We start from the raw sequence: 19368 nt of genomic DNA on the forward strand, positions 1-19368 counted from the left end.
AGGTTTATTTGAAAAATTAAACAATATATATATATATATATGTCACACTTTTATAATAAATTAATATCTGATAGTACACTTAGACATATGATGTTGATCAACAATGGGTAATCTGGCACTAGCACACTTCTTTACAATCAATGAGGAGTTAGTATAGGATGGATAAAGTAGCAAACATACTTTTATGGTTTCAAATGGATGCAATGTTGAATGAAAATGCAGTACAGAAACTAAATGATATGGTTTCACAAGATATCATATGTTCACTTTTCCCCTGGTGGCAATTCACTCCCCCACCCCCCTTATATGCAATGCAAGGAGATGGAAGTAACACACACAGTTCTCAGGAATGCAATCAAATACAATACAAAATTCAATTCCCACCCCAGCAAGCTTAGAGAAAACAGGTATGAGTTTTAAAACACAGGCCCAAGTGCTTTGAATGTGGTGGCAGTGAAGTGAGAAATATGCTGAAAATGCTTTTAATTCCCTTTAGGAGGATCAGGGTGAGTGAGAGATACTTGGGATGAGCTCAGGCTCACTTTAGCAATGATTCAGGGATGGTTATTAAGAGGCAAACACATTTTTTAGCAAAGGAAAGCAAAAAGCTGCTATCTTTTTACAGGTAAAGAAATCAGGCCAAATCGCAAATCGCGGCAAAATTCGCGAGTGCGTGAATCGCGATTACGGCAAAAGTATAAGGAGTAGCAATTTCGTTCCTAGCCCAAGCGGTTCCAGAGATACGGACGATTAAATAAAGGTAGTTTTTCGGATTTAAAGTAAACTCAAAATGACAGGTGACATCTTGCAGCTACAGAATTGACAGGTGACAGTTGTGCAGCTTTAAAAATGACAGATGACACGATTTCTAGGAGGCAGTTCTACTTAGGTTAAAATGGTTTGGATTAGATTATTTTAACTAAGAGATTGGTTCTGCACAGTTCTGCTAGGTACTCACAATATAAATTTGAACTAGGCCTCGTCACGTATCTGGTCAACACGTCCGGCTGCGGTTCTGTCTGCTCGGCGGGTCAATCAGGCACCGGTTCTGCTCACAGCGATCTGGGTCAGCTCTGCTCTGCTGGTCTAGCCTCTCTGGATTCTGGATGTAACACTGCTTTCTGGGTACTGCTACTGGTTCTTGCAAAAATTCTCGGCAAAATTCAAACAGCCCGCCCGGCTGTTGAAAAGTTTGGTTAGTTTTGAGGCCTGCTGAAGAGGATTCAGCTGGTGGATTCAGGCCTCTCTGCTACAAATTCTGGAGTTAATTTCTGCTACAGGTTCTGGAGGTTGATGGATTTGAAGTCTGGATCTCTGGATGTGAAGTCGTCGGTCAGCGTGCTCCGCATCAAATGGAATTGAATGTCTCTACCTGTCCCAGCAGTCTCTTTTTATGTGTTTTGAAAATGGGTGTGTGCCTGGGCCTAGCTATGCCTGCCCCGCTCTACTTGTCATTGGCCCAATTATCCCCTCTCCCATGATTGGGGGAAGGAAATGGATTGTCGTCATGATGAAGTCTGTTTATGGGTCAGAGGATCCTCCCCTGTTCAGTTTGCCCACAAATCTATATTTGATTCAAATACATCGTTCCCAGATATACAATTTGTTGAAATTACATGTGCACATTATATATTCCTTATGGTCCAGGCTTGTCCGCCTCTGATCTTCCTGGGGGCTTGCATTCAAAAATGACAACATTTTGCGCTTTTTAACTGGTTTTGCAATATCGGACATTTACCCAAAATTACACACATGTGCGCAAGGAGTATGGACATTAATTGATGAAGTATCAGATTTTTAACATGCAGACATTTGGAGTGAGACCCTATTTTCTGCTAGCAACCCCCCACAATACACCACAGGGTCCTAACGCTTCTCAAAATGTTCACAGGAAAATCACAAAAATAATGATATTACTTATATAATTCTGACAAGTCTGCACTATGAGTTATCTATCTTTTTAAAATTATGCCCTGGTCAAAAAAGGGGTGTGGCTTCCCACATCACAGGGTGGAATAACTGGTTTATCCACTTCCCCCAAGCTCAGCTGCTAGCAGAGGCACTGCCCCTCCCAGTTTCCCCTAAGAGGAAGCCACTTTACGACGCCCCCAATATAACATTTGCCTGAGTCAAGGGAGTTACATTGTTCTGTTCCTTCCAGTTCCCAGGTGCTCCACCCCTGATCTAATCAGAGAGGTGACAACTCCTTTTGGCAAGGGGCAGCAGGATGCAGCTAGGCCTGGGAAGAGTGGCTGGACAGGTTTCTCCTGTCGGGGGTAGTTGTCAGGCAGAATCCAGTTTCACTAAGCCAGGTTTCAGCTAAATGTCACTTTTTGTTCCCAGTTTTCTACATTCAAATCAAACTGACAATTTGTACCTATACATTAAATAATTACTTCCTTCAAGTCATTTCAGAATATAGTTTTACATTCTACCACCTCTTAGCAAGTCTTTCCTTGGCCTGGTTTTGTTTCATTTGTTCAGTTTTACACAAAAGTCTGGTGGTTTTAAAACGCCAGCTTTCTGATAGTGGTGAGCACTGGTAATGCAACCATTTTTGGGATTAAGAAAATGAATTCCCCACAGTTCTGAGTTGCTTTTTTGGCAATCAGCATTGCCATTCCCAATGGTTTCAGGCTACTGTGTGTGTAGCCCAATGGTGGTTTTAGGCAGTGCCCTCCTGTGCTCACAACATAGGCAAAAATGGGTGGCAGCCTATTCTTCATGTTTTCCCTGTGCACTCTCTGGGGGGGTTCTGGCCATCATGATGTTTTCCATGCCAGTACTGCACAGTTTTATTGTAGGGCTTGGATGCATGGGTAAAAACATCCCACAATTTAAATTTCGCAAGGTTACAGCATTGTAAATCATAAACAAACATCAATAAATTGCTGACACAGACATTAGTTTGCATGCGATATTTTGCGACTCTAATCAGTTGTTATCATTTGCATTTTGACGTTCCAGATATTGCTGGAAGTCGCACCAGAGATCTCGCGGGCAATGACCAGTGGCTGCAAGGCGGCATACACTTCTTCCTCATCATTGGCCCAAACCATGTCATGAAGCCAGTTGTACATGGGAGCCTCCTTACACGTCCAGCGCATCAAAATAGTTATTTTTGCCAACACAAGACCAAGGTTAACCAATTTACGCTTCAAAGGATTCAGCCTCTTCACATATCCCAACAGACACGTCAAGGGTTCTCATAACAGAGGCTGACCCACAATCTCATCTACTGCATGACATATTGCATCCCAGTACACCGACATTGCCCAACATGACCACAGCATGTGTATTATATCAACTTGCAAAGCGTCACACCTGGGACACACCCCCACCCGACCCTCCCGAGGAGGGAAACATTCTCTTAAGACGGGCCAGGGAAAAGTATGCTCCGTTTAGAATCTTGAAATGGATCAGCCTGTGGCTAGAGTTCAATTATACCTGCTTTGTTAATTTACATATTTGCAGCCAGTGAGTGTCTGTGAAACCGACATCAAGATCCCTTTCCCAATTACCCCTAATGTCCACTGTTTGCACCCCCCCAAGATATCTGCGCAAGTTTATATAGCGCTGACACAGATTTTTTTTCCTTGCGTCTAACGACAGTATATAGCTAAGACATGGATGCGATGCAGGTTCTCATGGAAATTCAGGCCACGGCCGAACAAATCCGGTAATACTGGAGCCTACGGAGCGGTGTATCCCCCATGTGCACCTTAACCTGATCCCATGAAACAAATGCCCTCTTGTGACACAAGTCACCCAGGTGCAATATGCCAACCTCACGCCAGTGCGCTGCCACTAACTTAGCCCATGTGGAACTCAAAAAAGGCATGCCCCAAATCGGTATGACTTGGTTATATAACACTGTATTCTTAGGGCGCTCGACTAACCTAGTCCAAGCTTCCTGTGTGGCTTTCACCGGGTCTAACTGATGGGTATGATGACATGTTTCCCCCCCCCCCTGCCTCTCCAACCTTGCCACAGCAACCCTCTACAAATATTATCCAAAGTTTTAAAGAATGATCTAGGTATGTAGAACGGGACATTTACAAAGAAGTTTAACAACCTGGGCCGAACTACCATCTTCAACAGAGCGCCCTTCCCATCAATGAAAGGGGCAGTCTGGTCCAGAACTTCATAGAACTCTTAACACCCTCCAAGGTCCTCAGCGTGTTTTGTGCTTGCTCCACGGCAGAGTCAGGATACACGTGGACTCCCAGAAACCTGAACATGGACACTTTCCATCGTAGAGCAAGAACAGGCAGCGCCCGTGGGTCTAACTTACACAGTCCCGCTAGGGGAAACAAAGCTGATTGATCCATGCTCATTGTAATCCCTGACAATTTAGCGAAGAGTGCCATCGCTTCCAGTAAGCTTCAGGGTTCTGAATATACAACAGCGTATCATCCGCATACAGCGATATCAGATGTCTGGTCCCATCTATTCCAATGCCTGCCCCTATGTATTCCGCCCTGGAATACTAGGCAATGGGTTCCATGGCTATAAGGTAGAGCAGTGGCGATAACGGGCAACCCTGTCTTGTCCCCTTCTCCAGTTGCCATGCCTCTGAGATTTGTTCCCCGTTTTGACCGTAGCAATCGGTCTAGTATACACTAGCTGTACCCATTTGATATATGTTTGCCCAAACCCAAACCTACGCAGAGGTGCGTTAAGCCAGTCCCATTTAACGGAATCAAACGCCTTAACTGCGTCTACTGAGGCTATGGTGCACAGTGTGTCCCAGGGTGCTGTGCTATCATGTGGTGCAATCATCTCAGATTCCAGGACATGCTCCATCCTGGTATATAGGCCATTTGATCTGGCAGGACCAGGTTATGTATCAATTTATTCATCCGATTTGCAAGTATAGATGTGAGTATCTTGCTGTCTTGGTTAAGCATAGACAGGGGCCCCGTAAGAGCTACACTCCTCAGGAGGCTTGTGGGGTTTAAGAAGTGGTATAATGATGGATTCCCTCAAGCTCATCAGGAAAGCCCCCACCTCATAGGAATCGTTAAAGGTGTTAACCAAGTGAGGGGCCAATTCCTGGGCGTATTCCTTATATAATTCACTAGGGAGCCCGTCTGATCCCGGTGTCTTCCCCGTTGGCAGGGTTACAAATCGTGCTTTGTATATCTTCTAGGGAGATAGGTGCTTCTAAGCTATGTCTCACCTCCTGGCTCAACACTGGGAGTACTATCTCGTCTAGCACTTCCTCTAAATGGGCCCTTGGTGTCCAGGGTCTCTCCTGATAAAGGCTTTGGTAAAATTCCTGAAACACATCGTTGACACCCTTCTGGGTATGGCACCGGTCCCACCGTTTCATGTATATAGAGTGCATGGGGCCCTGTGTATCCTCCTTTTTATACAGCCATGCCAGCGGACGGCCGGGTGTATCCCCTTCAATGTGTTGCATCTCAGCATATCTTGCAAAACTGTGTTTGCCCAACCTCTCCCAACATTTCATGCATTTTTGTTTTAGTGCAAAGACCCTTGCATTTTTGTCCGATAGCTGCTCTTGAGATTGTTCTAATTGTCTCAAGCGTTCCTCAGCAGAGGACAAATCCCAGCTTATACTTTCTTGGACACCATCTGATCCTGCTATGGCCCTTCCTCTGATCACTACCTTCAATGCCTCCCAGAAGGTCTCTGCACTAGGGTCACTTCACTTATTATGCAAAACATAATCAGTAATACTGTCTTTGATGCAATCTCGGAATGGGGGGTCTTGCACTGACTCACTTCTGAGCCGCCACGTAGGGATCAGAGCTCTAGGGGGGCACATGCTGCCATTGCAGACTAAGCGGTGCATGATCCGACAAAACTCTATCTTTGTACTGACCATGCGTGATGAGGTGAACTAGTTCGCAACCGATTAAAAAGTAATCTATTCTTGTGTACACTGCATGTGGAGCCGAGTACTGTCTGGTGTCCGTATAAAGAGCTCTCCAGGCATCAACTAGGGCAAAGGAGTCGAGGAGTTTCTGCTGCGTCTTAGCAGGTGCAGCCGGTCTAGTATATTTAGTGTCTGATCTGTACAGGAGAGGGTTTAGCGTACAGTTAAAGTCGCCTCCCCATATTATGTTACTATTCCTATATGGGCCCAACCTGGGGTATAGGTTTTGTAAGAACTTAGCTGCTCTGTGGTTGGTCATTAGTGTTGACCAGACATGTATCCACCTGTTCAAGGAAACCCTGCACTACCACCATCCTACCCTCATTATCCGTTTTAACATGGGTGACCGTAAAGGGTACTGAGAGCGCAATCCATATCAGGACTCCGTGTGCGTAAGCCTAGTATGTAGAACCCAAGACCCGCTCCCCCACCCCCATTTACTTGCCAGCAGTATTTGCTTCTCAGCTGTGAGGTGTGTTTCTTGCATCATGCCTATGTCCACTTTGCATCTCCTGAGGTACGAGTAGACCCTATTCCTTTTCACTTCACATAGGCGTTCAAACCCCTCACATTCCATGTGAGGACATTCAGACATCTAGTCATTGGCTTTTCTCCCCCTCTAACCGGCTAATCCTCCCCAACTCAATGCCCATCACTACTTTCTCCTTATGGGGTGTTCTAAACAAAGATGATACACTACTAGTCTCAATTTACATACATGCAGGCAAGCCCGTCCTCAACAAAACCTTCCCAACATCCCCAAGAATAAACAAATGCCCAGCTGCGTTTCCGTTCCTCAAGCATGTCCGCTTCTCGCATTCGACCTAAGCCGGCCTGCTTGAGGCTAGAGCACAGCGGGTAGGCACAAAAACAAGCGCCCCTAAGAAAAAAAAGAACTCGGGGTGGCGGAGGGTGGGGGGTGACGAAAGCAGCCACGAGTGCGTTTTCCCTCATCATGGTGTACCTTAATGGCCAATACTGAAGCCACGCCATGTACAAAGAAGGAAAAGAGTTAGCAAGCACAAGTTTATTCCGGGGAGAATCCCACTCCTAGCGAGAGATCATTTGTCTTGGGGTTGTCACCCAGTGGCAGAGTCGTCTGAGTACTGCATCTTGCCTCAATCCTCCCTAGGGTACACTAAATGCTCCTGGCCACTGGTTGCATGGAGCTTCCTTTATGTCTTCCTTCATCGTCGCCTCCCCCTTTACCGCCAGGGCATATATGCTCCCTATCCATCAATGCCTGCGCTTCCTCTGGAAGTTTAAAGAACCAGGTCCTGTTTTTTTATGTATAATTTTGAGTCGTGCAGGGTAGATCAACATATACTTCAGGCCTGCCGCTCGGAGCATTGACTTGGCCGCTGAGAATTGCACCCGGTTTTTCTGTACTAGGAAAGTGTAGTCGGGGTAGATTGCCAAATCTGCTGAAGCCCTTTTTAGTTTGCCCCCTTGTCTAGATTAGGCCAGTATTTTCTCCCTGTTTCTATAGTTCAGGGCCTTAGCGATGATCGGCCTCGGAGGTGCTCCGGGGGAGGGGGCGTCTGGTCAGTGCTATGTGTGCTCTCTCAATTGTGAAACCTTGCATGAGGTTTCCGGGCCCAATCTCCTTAAGTAACATGTTCTCAATATAAGAAGTAGGGTCAACGCCATCCTCACCCTCCGGCAAGCCTACAATGCGAACATTATTCCTCCTGGCACGCCCTTCTGCTTCTTCCACTCTGTTTTCCAGGAGGATGAATTTATGCTGCAGAACGTGGACATCTGGCTGCATCTCACAGAGTGATCCAGTGTTCTCCTTTGTTTGGGTCTCCAGGGTGGCAGTGCGCTCTGCCTAGTTTCGAACATCCTGGACGCAGCAGTCCAACATATGTTTGCACTGCTGCAATCTGCGTGTCCAGTGAGTCTTTCAAGTCTGCTATTGCCTGCATCATCTGGTTATGCAGCTCCATAGTCTCGCACCCTTTCCCCTGCGCTGGTTCCATATCACTTCCAGGAAACTGTTGCTTGGCCCTGGCGAAGTCATCTAGCGTGGGTTGACTTGATTTCGGCTTGGCCGACTTGGGAGGCATCAAGCTTGTTTAATTCCTGGTGCTTGATCTCACCCTCTTTCTGCCCTGAGCCCCTGCTAAGGGTGCCTGGGAGTGGATATGTGTGTGTTAGTTGGGGCTGAGCTCTCGCTGGAGCTCTTCGTGTGTGTAACAACTGTAAGGGTTCACATACCCCTACAGTCGCTATTGTTGCCCATATCCCTCAGTAGCCTTAAAGCTGTGCACCGTCGTGGTGCCTAACAAATTCTACTCCATCAGGCTTTTGTTCTGGTCTCTTCTTGGCACTGCACCCAGTGTGGCTGCTGTTCACAAATCTATCACTGTGGCAAGAAGTGTTATCAGGATATTGTTGCTTGTGCTGCTATTGTCATGATAGAATGCTGCTAAGGCACAGTACCTCATTGCATGGGGATCTCAAGAGCTGATTTCCGTTTTCACCAGGAGGCCCGGGTCCTTATGCTCAGTGAGCTCATCCAGTCCTCTTAACATGAGGATTCCTTCTTGCCCGGGGATTGAAAAGGCTGCTTTCCGTATTTCACCCTTGGCCCAGGTCCATATGTCCAGGACACGCATCGCGTGAGGTCCTCTTTGCATGAGGATTCCGGAGCGCAATCAGAGTTGTGGCCATGGAACCCCCACGGCAGTGGTTCTCGCGCCGAAGGCTTACACACACACTTACACACACACACACCCCACCTCTTCCCCCCCTCGCTGCTGCGTGGCCCAGTCCGACCTGCATATGGCCTCACTCTCCATTATCCTCCCTTAGAGAGCTGGGGCCATCAGAGGATGCAGCGCAGCACTTGCCTGTTATGCAGTGTAGGTTCCTCGGTGCCGGCGGGAGTCCAGAAGCGCGTGTCTTCTCTGGACCAGACACGCAAATACTGGGGTAACCGTCTTCTTCGGTGTGGGCGCCTCTGCTGCTCGCCTCAGCAACCAAGTCCTCCGCTGTCCTGACACTGCTCCTCGGATGTGATTTATTTTATTCAAATTTGTAAAGCGCGCAGCAGCCCTAAGGCATCTTGGCGCTTGTTACAGGGAGTGGCAATCTTTGTTAGAGTTATACATTTATACTTTATAAATAGTCTGGTATTTACATACAAAGTATATACAATATATACAAGTGTTGCGGGCTCCCCACAGCCTCCAAGCCTCAGCCTCACTTCCACTGTCCCTCCGTCTTCGCGGCTGTCATTTTTAACAAAGGCACCGTCAGCGGTCCCACACCGTCGCGCACCGCAGCTCTCATCCGTCCCCAGCTCTGTTCACTTCCGCCCGACTGGGCACTCCAGCGGTGTTCCCCCACGTCCTCACCAATTTTTGGCAAAGTCCCTATTGTAGTACTTGCTATGTACACGGATCCTTCAGGATCAGATGGAAGCAGTCTGCGGAGGCAACCTACTCCATTGGCTGCAAGTCACGCCTCCCCTCTCCTGCATATAATGTTATGAGTTCCACCCACCCGGCGATGTTGATGCTGGCACACGCAAAACAAGCTTGCATGAGGTCAGCCAGTGGTTCTATCACTAAGGCGAACAGCACGGATGACAATGGGCACCCCTGCCTGGTGCCACCCTCCCATACCAATACCGGTGAGAGTACCCCACTCACATACACTCTAACATATGGCTGTGTATATAAAATGTTCACCCACTTTATGAAATTCGGCCCAAACCCATAATTGTTGAGCACCTTGAACAAGAAGGGCCAGTACACCGTATCAAATGCTTTCTGCATGTCTAAAGAAACAGCGATTCCCTGAACGTTGTGTGGTATCTGTGCAATCACATTATACATCTGATGTATGTTCGACGCCGTCAACCTCCCCAATATACATCCCGTCTGATCCTCATGCAAGGCATAAATCAGATTTTACAAATTGATTAGCAGAGTTTGCTAATAAAATTATTTTTGATTAGCAAACAGGCTAATTTGATTGGCAATTTTATACTAATATTGTTAATGCCACCGGAAGTTATTTGTACCCAAGACATTAAATGAGCAACAATACAACAGTTTTGTGCACCGCTGAAATAAGATATTAGTGAGAGGAGTCAGGCCTCACAAATTCTTTAAACTTCAACTAGACCTGCAGGTTGGGTAACTTAGTTTACCTATTCAACCTAAGAGAAATTCACTCGACCCATAGCAACAGAGACCAACACATTTAAAATGTGATTTTCTTAAAATTGTGCATGTCCCTACAAACTCACTTTGTTTGGCACACTGCTGCCACCCAGAGGCCAGCCATCCACAGTGAAACTTTAATTTGACATTTTTCTGCAAAATAAATGTTAAATAAAAGTTTCAAACATCTCTTGCAAACGCTACTCGCCCTTTATACAATCTACTTGACTATGCGAGTGGGCGAAACAGACTTTACGAGTCATAGATGGTGTCTGTAAAATCTAAAATTTTAGCTGCATGAATGGACAAAAATAAATAGATATGATAAAAAAGGCTCTGAAAGCAGTTTGGCCAGCTGTCTCCTGCAGATGGCATATATAATAAAATCATAAAGCAAAGCTTACTCTGGAGGCCAACTACAGTGTTTGGTATTGCAGTAGATCTGTAGATGTACACATCGGATGGAACTATTGATCACTACTTTGAGTAAGCATCTAGTTTGCTTTGTGTATTCATTATGTAAGCGGTAAGAAAGAGAATAAGCAGAGTGGATTGTCTAGCAGCCATAGAACTAGGCAAACTAGGTGGAATATTGTAGTTTGTGGTCATCTCACTTTCAGGGTATCTGGTATAAAGCAATGATAATCCAGAATTTCAATTAATATGGGTTTGCTCATGGGTTGAGCACCAGTTGCAAGATGTTTGCAACCTGCAGGTTACAGAACTAGGTTTGCCATCAAAAGCATTTGATCATGTACATTTTCAAAAGTGTTCACTTGTAAATATGATGCATCTTTCTCAACAAAATCAAATACAGTGGACACTAGGACACTATGAAATTCAGATACACTAACCAAAACTTTACTCTAATGCATGGAGATGATGCAGTGTGTTACAGTATCAATACTGTAATTATTCATTATGTAACAACTTACATTTTATGAATGGAATTGCAGGACTCTTTTTATAAATACATAAAGTTGACACATACGGGTCTTTGCCAGACAGGATATAGAAAGCTTAATAAAAGTATCATCCGATTACTTCTGGTTTTCAATTATTTGAAAAAGAAAAATACATTCTTGCCTAGCACTCCCACACATGCCTTTGGTACTTAAAGTGGAGGAGATGATTACTGCTGCACTTTGTCTCCATCAGCACTTGAAGTGAACAGAAAAAAAGAGGGTGAATAGAGCACCATGGGCTAGAGAGGAATGCAGGGTGAGCTCTGCGTTCATTGAAGAGGTCAACTTAAATAGCTAACTTTGCTACACAGGTGTCCATTTGATTAGCAAACCTACAGCATTGCATATCAAATTGCTATGCAACACTGCTTATTTTATCCCTTGCTCATGTGCCATATATGGCATTAACGGGTTCAGTCTAGATGCCAGGAGTTTTGCAAAAACATTTGCATCAGTGTTTATTAAGGATAATGGCTGTTATGACCTGCAGCCACCTGAAGGCTTACCAGGTTTAATTAACGGAATAATTATTGCTTCACGCATAGACACTGGAAGAGTCCCTAGCTCCAAAGCCTCTGACCAAACCGATAGTAGTTGGGGAGATAGCACATCTGCAAATTCCTTGTAAAATTCTTCCCGCAGTCCGTCCCACCCTGGGGCCTTCCCAGTCGAAGATCCCTGATAGCATTATTTATTTCAGTCAAACATTTTGGCTCCTCCAGCATGTTGCGCCCCTCTGCCGATAATAGCATTGTAGGAATTCTTGCGAGATATTCGTCTATCTCCGTTGCTGTGGCCTCTCTTTTAGGGCAGTATAAGTCCCTATTGAAGTCGTAAAATACTGCACTCACCTCATCCACCATGTTGGCCACCGTGCCGCCCGGCCTAATTATACTTGTGATATTAGAGCTGCCCCTATTGCTGCGAACTATTTGCGCCAGCAATTTCCCAGGTCTGTCCTGCTCCCCATATCGGTGCACCGCTGCAGGCCTATCAAAATATCCCAACTCCCTATTGGTTGCATCACAATATTTGTCTAGGTATGTCTTAATGTAATTTCTGATCCACGGTGACGGATCGCCAGGGCTTGCCCATTGTAATTGCGCTAGTGTCTCCTCATATCTCTTCAATTCTCTCCTGATGTCGCGAGTACACGAAATTCAGTAGACATTGCAATATACCCGATATATACTTTAAACGCTTGCCAGAGAGTGGCATGTGTGCTCACCAAACCCTCATTAATGTTGAAATAGCTATCTATATGTTGTGTTATGTGTGCCCGGAAGGCCAGGTCCTCCAACAATGTAGGCTTGAAGTGCCATTGCAGTCTCAGTGCCATATTCTCGGGAATGTCCAGGGAGAGCAATATCAGGGAGTGTTCCAACAAGGTTCTAGGCAATATCCGGCACTCGGTCACCCAATTCAGTAACTTGTGTGATACTAGCCATAAATCAATGCACAAATGCATATCATGTACCGATGAATAAAAGGTGTATGCGCGCTGGGTGGTGTTGAGTGTTCGCCACACATCTCTCATCCCCAAATCTTCAATGTGCGCGACTATGATATGTACAGCACTTGTTAACGGCCTAGGTGTTGATAAGTGTGATATAAATGTATGGCTAATATAGTATTGAAATCCCCTCTGCAAATCACCGACACAGTAGGGTACTTGCCACATATTTTAAATAGAGTGTCATAGAATTCTGAGTTATCCACATTAGGTCCATAAACATTCAAATTCCCCAACTTCCCATGAACGATCACAAACCTGCCACAATCATCACATATGGTTTCAAAGTGGACAAATAGTAATGACCGGTGCACCAGGAACATGACCCCTCCGTGCCCTGGTGGAGCAAGACGTAGTATAGTGTACGTCCTCCCACCCGGGGGCCACCTTACGTGCTTGATGTTCTAACAGATGGGTTTCTTGCAAAAATAAAAGATTAACCCTTAGCCTGTTAACATATGAAATGACCTTACGCATCTTCATTAGGGTTCCCAGCCCCTGCACATTCCAACTTAATAGTTTCACATTGCCTAGATCATTCCCTGCCATGATTCCCAGAGTACATCAAACTGAACTTCCCTGTCCAGCAACCCATCAAGACCAGTCCATGTTATGCTGTATTTAACTTGTGCATTGTTATAACATTTGCAACCCAACCCACCCCCCAGAGCCCTCCTCCCCGTCCCTCATAGTGCCCGAATTTGATTATGCATATCCCAACCCCTCTACCCCCCCCAACCTACCCTCACTAACAAGTATATGCACTCGCATTGCGGGCAGCTGTTACCGCAGCGAGTAGAATTCCACGCAACAAAAACATATCTCCTTGACACATGATAATAAAAACAGAACAAGCATTGCCATCAACACACAACACATCCTTATTATATAGTCATGGGTAAGAGATTCTGCTACAGCCCTGTATCATTTCACCCCTGGTTCTCGCCCTGCAGGGAGCGGAATTGTAGCCACCATGAATAATGTGGCTTCCTTAGGAAATGTAAAGAATTAAGTCTTATTATTCAATTGCAGGCACAGCCGGGCAGGATAGAGCATAGCGTAGTGTATTCCACGCAGGAGCTTTTTAACACCAACAAATGTGCGTCTTTCCTGCTGCACCGCTAAAGTATAGTCTGGGAAAATGTGGACCACACTATATCCCAGCCTCAGCTCCTGCTTCTCGTGTGCAGCCTTCAGTACCAGGTCTCTGTCTTTGTAGTTCATTAACCAAGGAATTATCGGTCTGGGATACCCCCCTGCGTTGGCTTCGCCATTAATGCTCTGTGCATACGCTCCACTACAAACATCGGGGAACACCCAGGATCAACCAGCAGCTACAGCTCTTTCAGTAACTCCTCCACGCCAATATCCATTGCACCTTTCAGGGCGTCCTCCGGCACGTCTATAACGCAGACGTTTTTTCCTTCTCGACCTCGCCTCCGAATCTTCGCACTTGGTCTTGATGTTGCCCCTCTGCCACCTCAGCCGACAAGAAACAGTGTGTGACGCTAGACGTGGCAATGGCTATGTGGCAGGATCATATCCCGGCGTATGTTCCGATCTATTCATGCAGTGGGCAGCCCCAGCGGCCTTCAATGTCAATAAGTTGGTCCACCGCAGTTTGCTGCCTGGTAACGCATCTTCAGTAGTCGCTCCGCAGCATATGATGAGCACCGGGCATACCCTCACCTCTCAGTGGGCTTGTCAGGTTTTCATTCAAGGACTCCTCACTTCCAGCCCAAGAACTTGCGAGCATACTCCACTCTGAATGGAGTTCACGCGAAAGCCGCCCTCTTGGCAATCGCGCAACAACGCACCCGACCTGTCTCTTTTTAAAGAGCCATGGATCACCCCTCTATATAAAACAAAAAGGACAATCTCCATCATATGCTTGGCAAAAACTACCTTCCCATTACTAATGTGCCCTTGCGCCTCAAGATCATGTATCGGGTGGCGTTTCTCCAGTTACAGAAGTGTATTGAAGACAATAACATCTTGGGACCGTGGCAATCTGGTTTTCGGCCCACACACGGCACTGAGACCGCTATGCTTGACCTAAAATCTAGTCTCTCGAACATTGTGGACCAAGGCCACCCCACCCTTCTGATGTTGCTTGATCTGTTCAGGGTTGGCAGCTCAGTGGGTGGCATCCTTTCTGGGCCCTCACAATACTAGAGTTGCCATCAATGATGCCAGCTCCTCACCAGCGCCGATCTCATGCAGGTTTCCCCAGGGCTTCTGCCTCTCGTCCACTCTCTTTAATATCTATATCTTGCCACTCCTGGTGCTTCTCGAGGACTTGGGTGTCCTTTATACCAACTAGGCAGACTACCCCCAGGTCATCCTGAAGCTGTCAGGTGCTTAATCACAAGACTCCCTGGCCATTAACACCATCTATGTCACCATGCAGGCCTGTATGGTGACCAACTCTTTGGCCCTTAATTCTGACAAGACGGAGCTCCTTGTTGTCACCTCCAGCCATATGCTAAAAAAATAGCCCCTGATTACAAGAGCTTTAACATCGCTAACAGCACAATTGTAGTGGGCAAAAGTGTGAAGACCCTGGGCGTTACTCTAGATGCCGAATTGACAATGAAACCGCATGCCGCTAAAATTCCGTCTTCCTGCGGCCGCATCAATAAACTTCTCAACCATATTTGTCTCTTTCTTTCCCACAAAGCACATCTCTCTCTTAGCCTCGGCCCTGTTAAATTCTCAACTGGACTACTGTAATAGACTGCTGATTGGCACCTCCCAATCCAACTTCTCATCACTGCAGGTGAATCAGAATGGGGCTGTGCGAGCAACCCTGGGTCTGTCCAGACGGGATCATACCACTGATGCTAGAAGGGAGCTGCATTGGTTGCCTGTGCAACATCGTGTTTCCCACAGGATCTTGACCTTGACCCACATATGTTTTGCCTGTGAGGCCCCAATATATCTCATTGGGTGCTTCAAGGCCTACCAGCCATTGCGTCCTCTCAGATCCCAGGATCAAGCCAAACTCTGCCAGCCCAGATTCAGGATGGTCAGAATTGGAGGAACAGGATTTGATGCTCAAGCCCCATGTATATGGTATTCTCTTCCACTTGATCTGAAAAAAATCAAAACCACTCAAGAGTTCAAAAAAAGGCTCAAGACATTTCTGTTTAACCACCCCCTTGACTAAGCTCCACTTTTAGCCTGCCATGATCATTGCTGTTCCCTCACTGTTGTCAGTCCATTGTCATGTTTTGTGTGCGCCCTGAGGCCCTCGGGCGAGTGGCACGCTATAAGAATTAAAATAAATAAACTATCTTGGTAAAGAGACATCAATGTGTAGATCTCCATTCTGTGAATGCAGCCTTTCTGCTCACTTTTCCTGCTGTTCCAAATTGCACAATAATTTTGTCTTGATCTTGAATCCCTGCAGATGCAACCCATTTCACAGTGGTAGATGTGTGTTTGGCATAATTCTAAATTCCGTACATCCTGTTGCCCATATTTGTTTGCCTTCATCTATAAATATTTGCCATATAATTCCACAAAGCTTCCACAGTGATTCATAGAGAACCCAACTTGCTTTTGCCGGATTTTAAAGAGAAATTTCAAATTTCTCATGTACAGAAGGGTCGGTTTTGGTGCTGTTTGTTGATGATCTGCTACTGGCATTACCATTGCTAGAAACATGGCAGCAAGATTCCTTGGATCTTTCAACTGCACTTGCTCTTAAGGGTCATAAAGCTTTGAAAAAAGCTCCAATTGTATGAAACCCGATTTCACTACTTCTGGCATGACATCACTGCGGGGAGACATCCCGATTTCAGGCCAGAATTAATACCATCCTCTGAGTTCCCAAATCTGTAACCTGCAAACAGACAAGAGGTTTTCTTGGCATAGCCGCATACTGCCAGTCATCGATGTACCTATGTGATCACTGCGCTGCCAGTAATTCCGACAAAAATGTCGACTGCAATTACGGCGCGTTGCAGTGATCAGATGCATCACTTACATCACTTTTGCCCACATGCCCCAGCTCGCAATCATCCAACCTGCATCCCCCCCTTACCACCTCTGTGTGTGCCGACGACTGCCTTGTACCCCTGTGGAGTCAGTTCCTCCCACTTACATAGGGGCGTGTTGATGCTGTGGGCTCCTCTTAAAAAAATGATTTGCTATAGTAAGCGGGGAACCCCATTACACCAACTAAGGGACTAAGGGAAGCGGGGGACACCCCCACAATCTCCGCTCACCTTAGTCAGTGTAATGGGGGTTGGGATTTGTGTAGTGCGCTCAAGCGCAGAATTAGTAATGTTACCATAATCATGGTGACATTTTGGTATGATTCCGTAATCGATTATGGGTTATGCATCCCTCTATTGTAAAACCTCTACGGGATATTATTCTTGATTTAATGTATGAGCCTCTTCCCTATAAGTAGACAAGGCATTTATCAAGATACAGCAAGCTATTGTTTTATGGAGCCCTTGTTTGGTGTCTACAATTGAAGGATTGCCATCTGGTGAGAGTATAGAAGCCCATGCTTTTTTGATTTTTATTAAATAAAATGATGCAGGTAATGCATTTAACAAAGGGTGGCCTGTGTAATCAGCACAAAGCACAAAGCCCGACTGAGTTGAAACCATCTTGGCTTGATATATTTGTTAAACTGACAGAAACAAATGTGTTCTTGGCATGTTTATATTTTGGCACATTAGCACAATTAGAATTTTAGACTGCTTGCGTGATGCGTATTAAAGGAGGTTAATACTCATTTAACCTTCCACTTTGGCTAGTCTGCAAGGATAGGCTTCAAAGACAATTCTGTTACTTCCTTTGGCCAGCTGCAAGATGTATCTATCTACCAACTTCGTATTTGATCTGAGTTTCAATGGAATGCACAACACGCTAATCACAGACACTTCTACTTTGCGTTGAATCCTATATGATCACGAATGTAAAAACACTTGTTGGATTCTAAAGATGGGGCCGACTCTTTTGTGTACAGGTGTCTCTTTGTTTTGAGTTTCTTTGCTGCTGCAGTGTGAAATAAAGATTTTTCATCGAGTGGTCTGACCCAAAACGATCTACGCATTTGTTTTGCATTGCAGGTGGGAGTAAGAGGGAAATGAGGGGGTGATTCATTCAGTTGGAAAAGTGTCTTTCCAGGGGTGCTCAAACACCAACGTTCATAATAATTTAAGTAAGAAATATACAAATGAGGGCAGGAGTAAATGGAGGAGGATGGGGTAAATGTTGGTATGCATGGGCAAAAGGGAAAATTAATGGGTAGGAATCGGATCAGAGAAAAGAGATAAAACGGTAGGTTCACTCATTTCATGATATGTTGTAAAAGAATCCTCTAATTTATCAATAAATACACACATTTTAGTCTGTTTTCCATAATTTTTTCTGTGGTACTATCTTTAGAAATATTAATTTATTTCATCAAAACGGATGGGTTTTCAGTTTCAGCACGATTAAAATTAAGGGAAACATATTATTCACGTATAGACTTGTCTCTCCATGAAAGCATAGTTACAATTAACTTACCATTATATGCTTACACAGCAATATAATTCAAACCCTCCAATCAAACATCCCACTTGGAATCAAAGTACAGTCAACAAACCTGTTAAAACATTGTCTTCTTCATTCAGTCTTTCCTCCGAGTCGTACGAAACTGTGTTGAAGTGCCCAAATCCACACGTTTGAACACTGGGTATCTGATCAACTGGAGTTCTAAAGTCAGAAAAGAGAAAGACACATTAAGACAGTTGTCAAACACAATAATAACTAATATTCGTACAAAAAGGACATTCATGGCTTGGACATATGAAGCAGGATTAAATAACCCTTGAGAAACAACTTGTTCGGCAATCACTTCTAACTGATGAATGCAAAGCAAAAGCATGGGTATGTTACCCTCATAATGTATTGACTATCATTAACTATCCTATTTTGGCCCTCTTACAACTATGGTGCTAACAATAAAGGAGAGAACATTATAGAAATAATAACTGTTTGCTGCCCACCACATATTGGCGATTGTAAACAACTACCCGATTGTAAGGTGTAATGCCCCCATCACTGTTTTTTTCAATTTTTACTCCTACCAAAAGGTGAAAGTACATTTTGGAACACGTCCTGGGACAAATCTTAACAAGTCGTTTCTTCTCCCCAGAGGGGAGCCTCCCCTTTTGATGTTTTGGTGCTAGGGAGGTGAGCCCACTAAGCAAGATCCTCTGTAGGGGTCTGTCAAGTGTGACCTCATTGAGAGTTACTCCCCTCTTGGCGACAAGGACTCCCATTCCAATAAGCACCTCCCAGCCCAAACCACCCTTATTGCCTATATAGAGGTTGGAAAGACTTTTGTATCTCCCGTTATTGCAATAAGCAGCAAAGATCCTTCTGTGTCTCTGTTGGCTTCAGATAATGCTGAACGTCGCCTCAATGCCACCATCAAGGATGATGGACACAATTCCTTTTGTTTTAATGGCATGCATAAGTAGAGAGCGGACTGTGAATGGAGAAGAGACTCCAGAGGGAGGAGAGCAACCGCTACGCAGAGGCAAGCCTCTGTAGCATTGATGTCCTTGGGCAAACCCACATCAAGCCGCAGAGCCAACGGTGCTGTGAGTGAAGCGAGACTGACGCCAAGACCAGAGACAGGAGAGGAGCCTGGGTCCCCAAGTTAAACCCAGAAAATGCTTTTTCCGCTGAGAGATGGGGAAACAGACACTATCGACTAGTGGGTGCCAATGAAGCCTAGTAATGTTGGTTCCCAGGAGTACTGATGCCAAAGCAGGTACAAGAAAAAGAGAATAGAAC

General features: G+C 45.4%; 1 protein-coding gene across 1 annotated transcript in view; it reads right to left on the bottom strand.

The window, feature by feature from the left end:
• Positions 1 to 19368, bottom strand: part of ZBBX (zinc finger B-box domain containing) — a 1294113-nt gene that overhangs the window by 554312 nt on the left and 720433 nt on the right. The window contains exon 12 of the mRNA XM_069618490.1: positions 18170 to 18279. Within this exon, the coding sequence (XP_069474591.1) occupies positions 18170 to 18279 (110 nt within the window). The remainder of the gene's footprint in view (positions 1 to 18169; positions 18280 to 19368) is intronic.

This window comes from Ambystoma mexicanum, chromosome 10 (genome assembly GCF_040938575.1).
Source record: "Ambystoma mexicanum isolate Mex_15411 chromosome 10, UKY_AmexF1_1, whole genome shotgun sequence".
In the NCBI taxonomy this organism is placed as follows: domain Eukaryota; kingdom Metazoa; phylum Chordata; class Amphibia; order Caudata; family Ambystomatidae; genus Ambystoma; species Ambystoma mexicanum.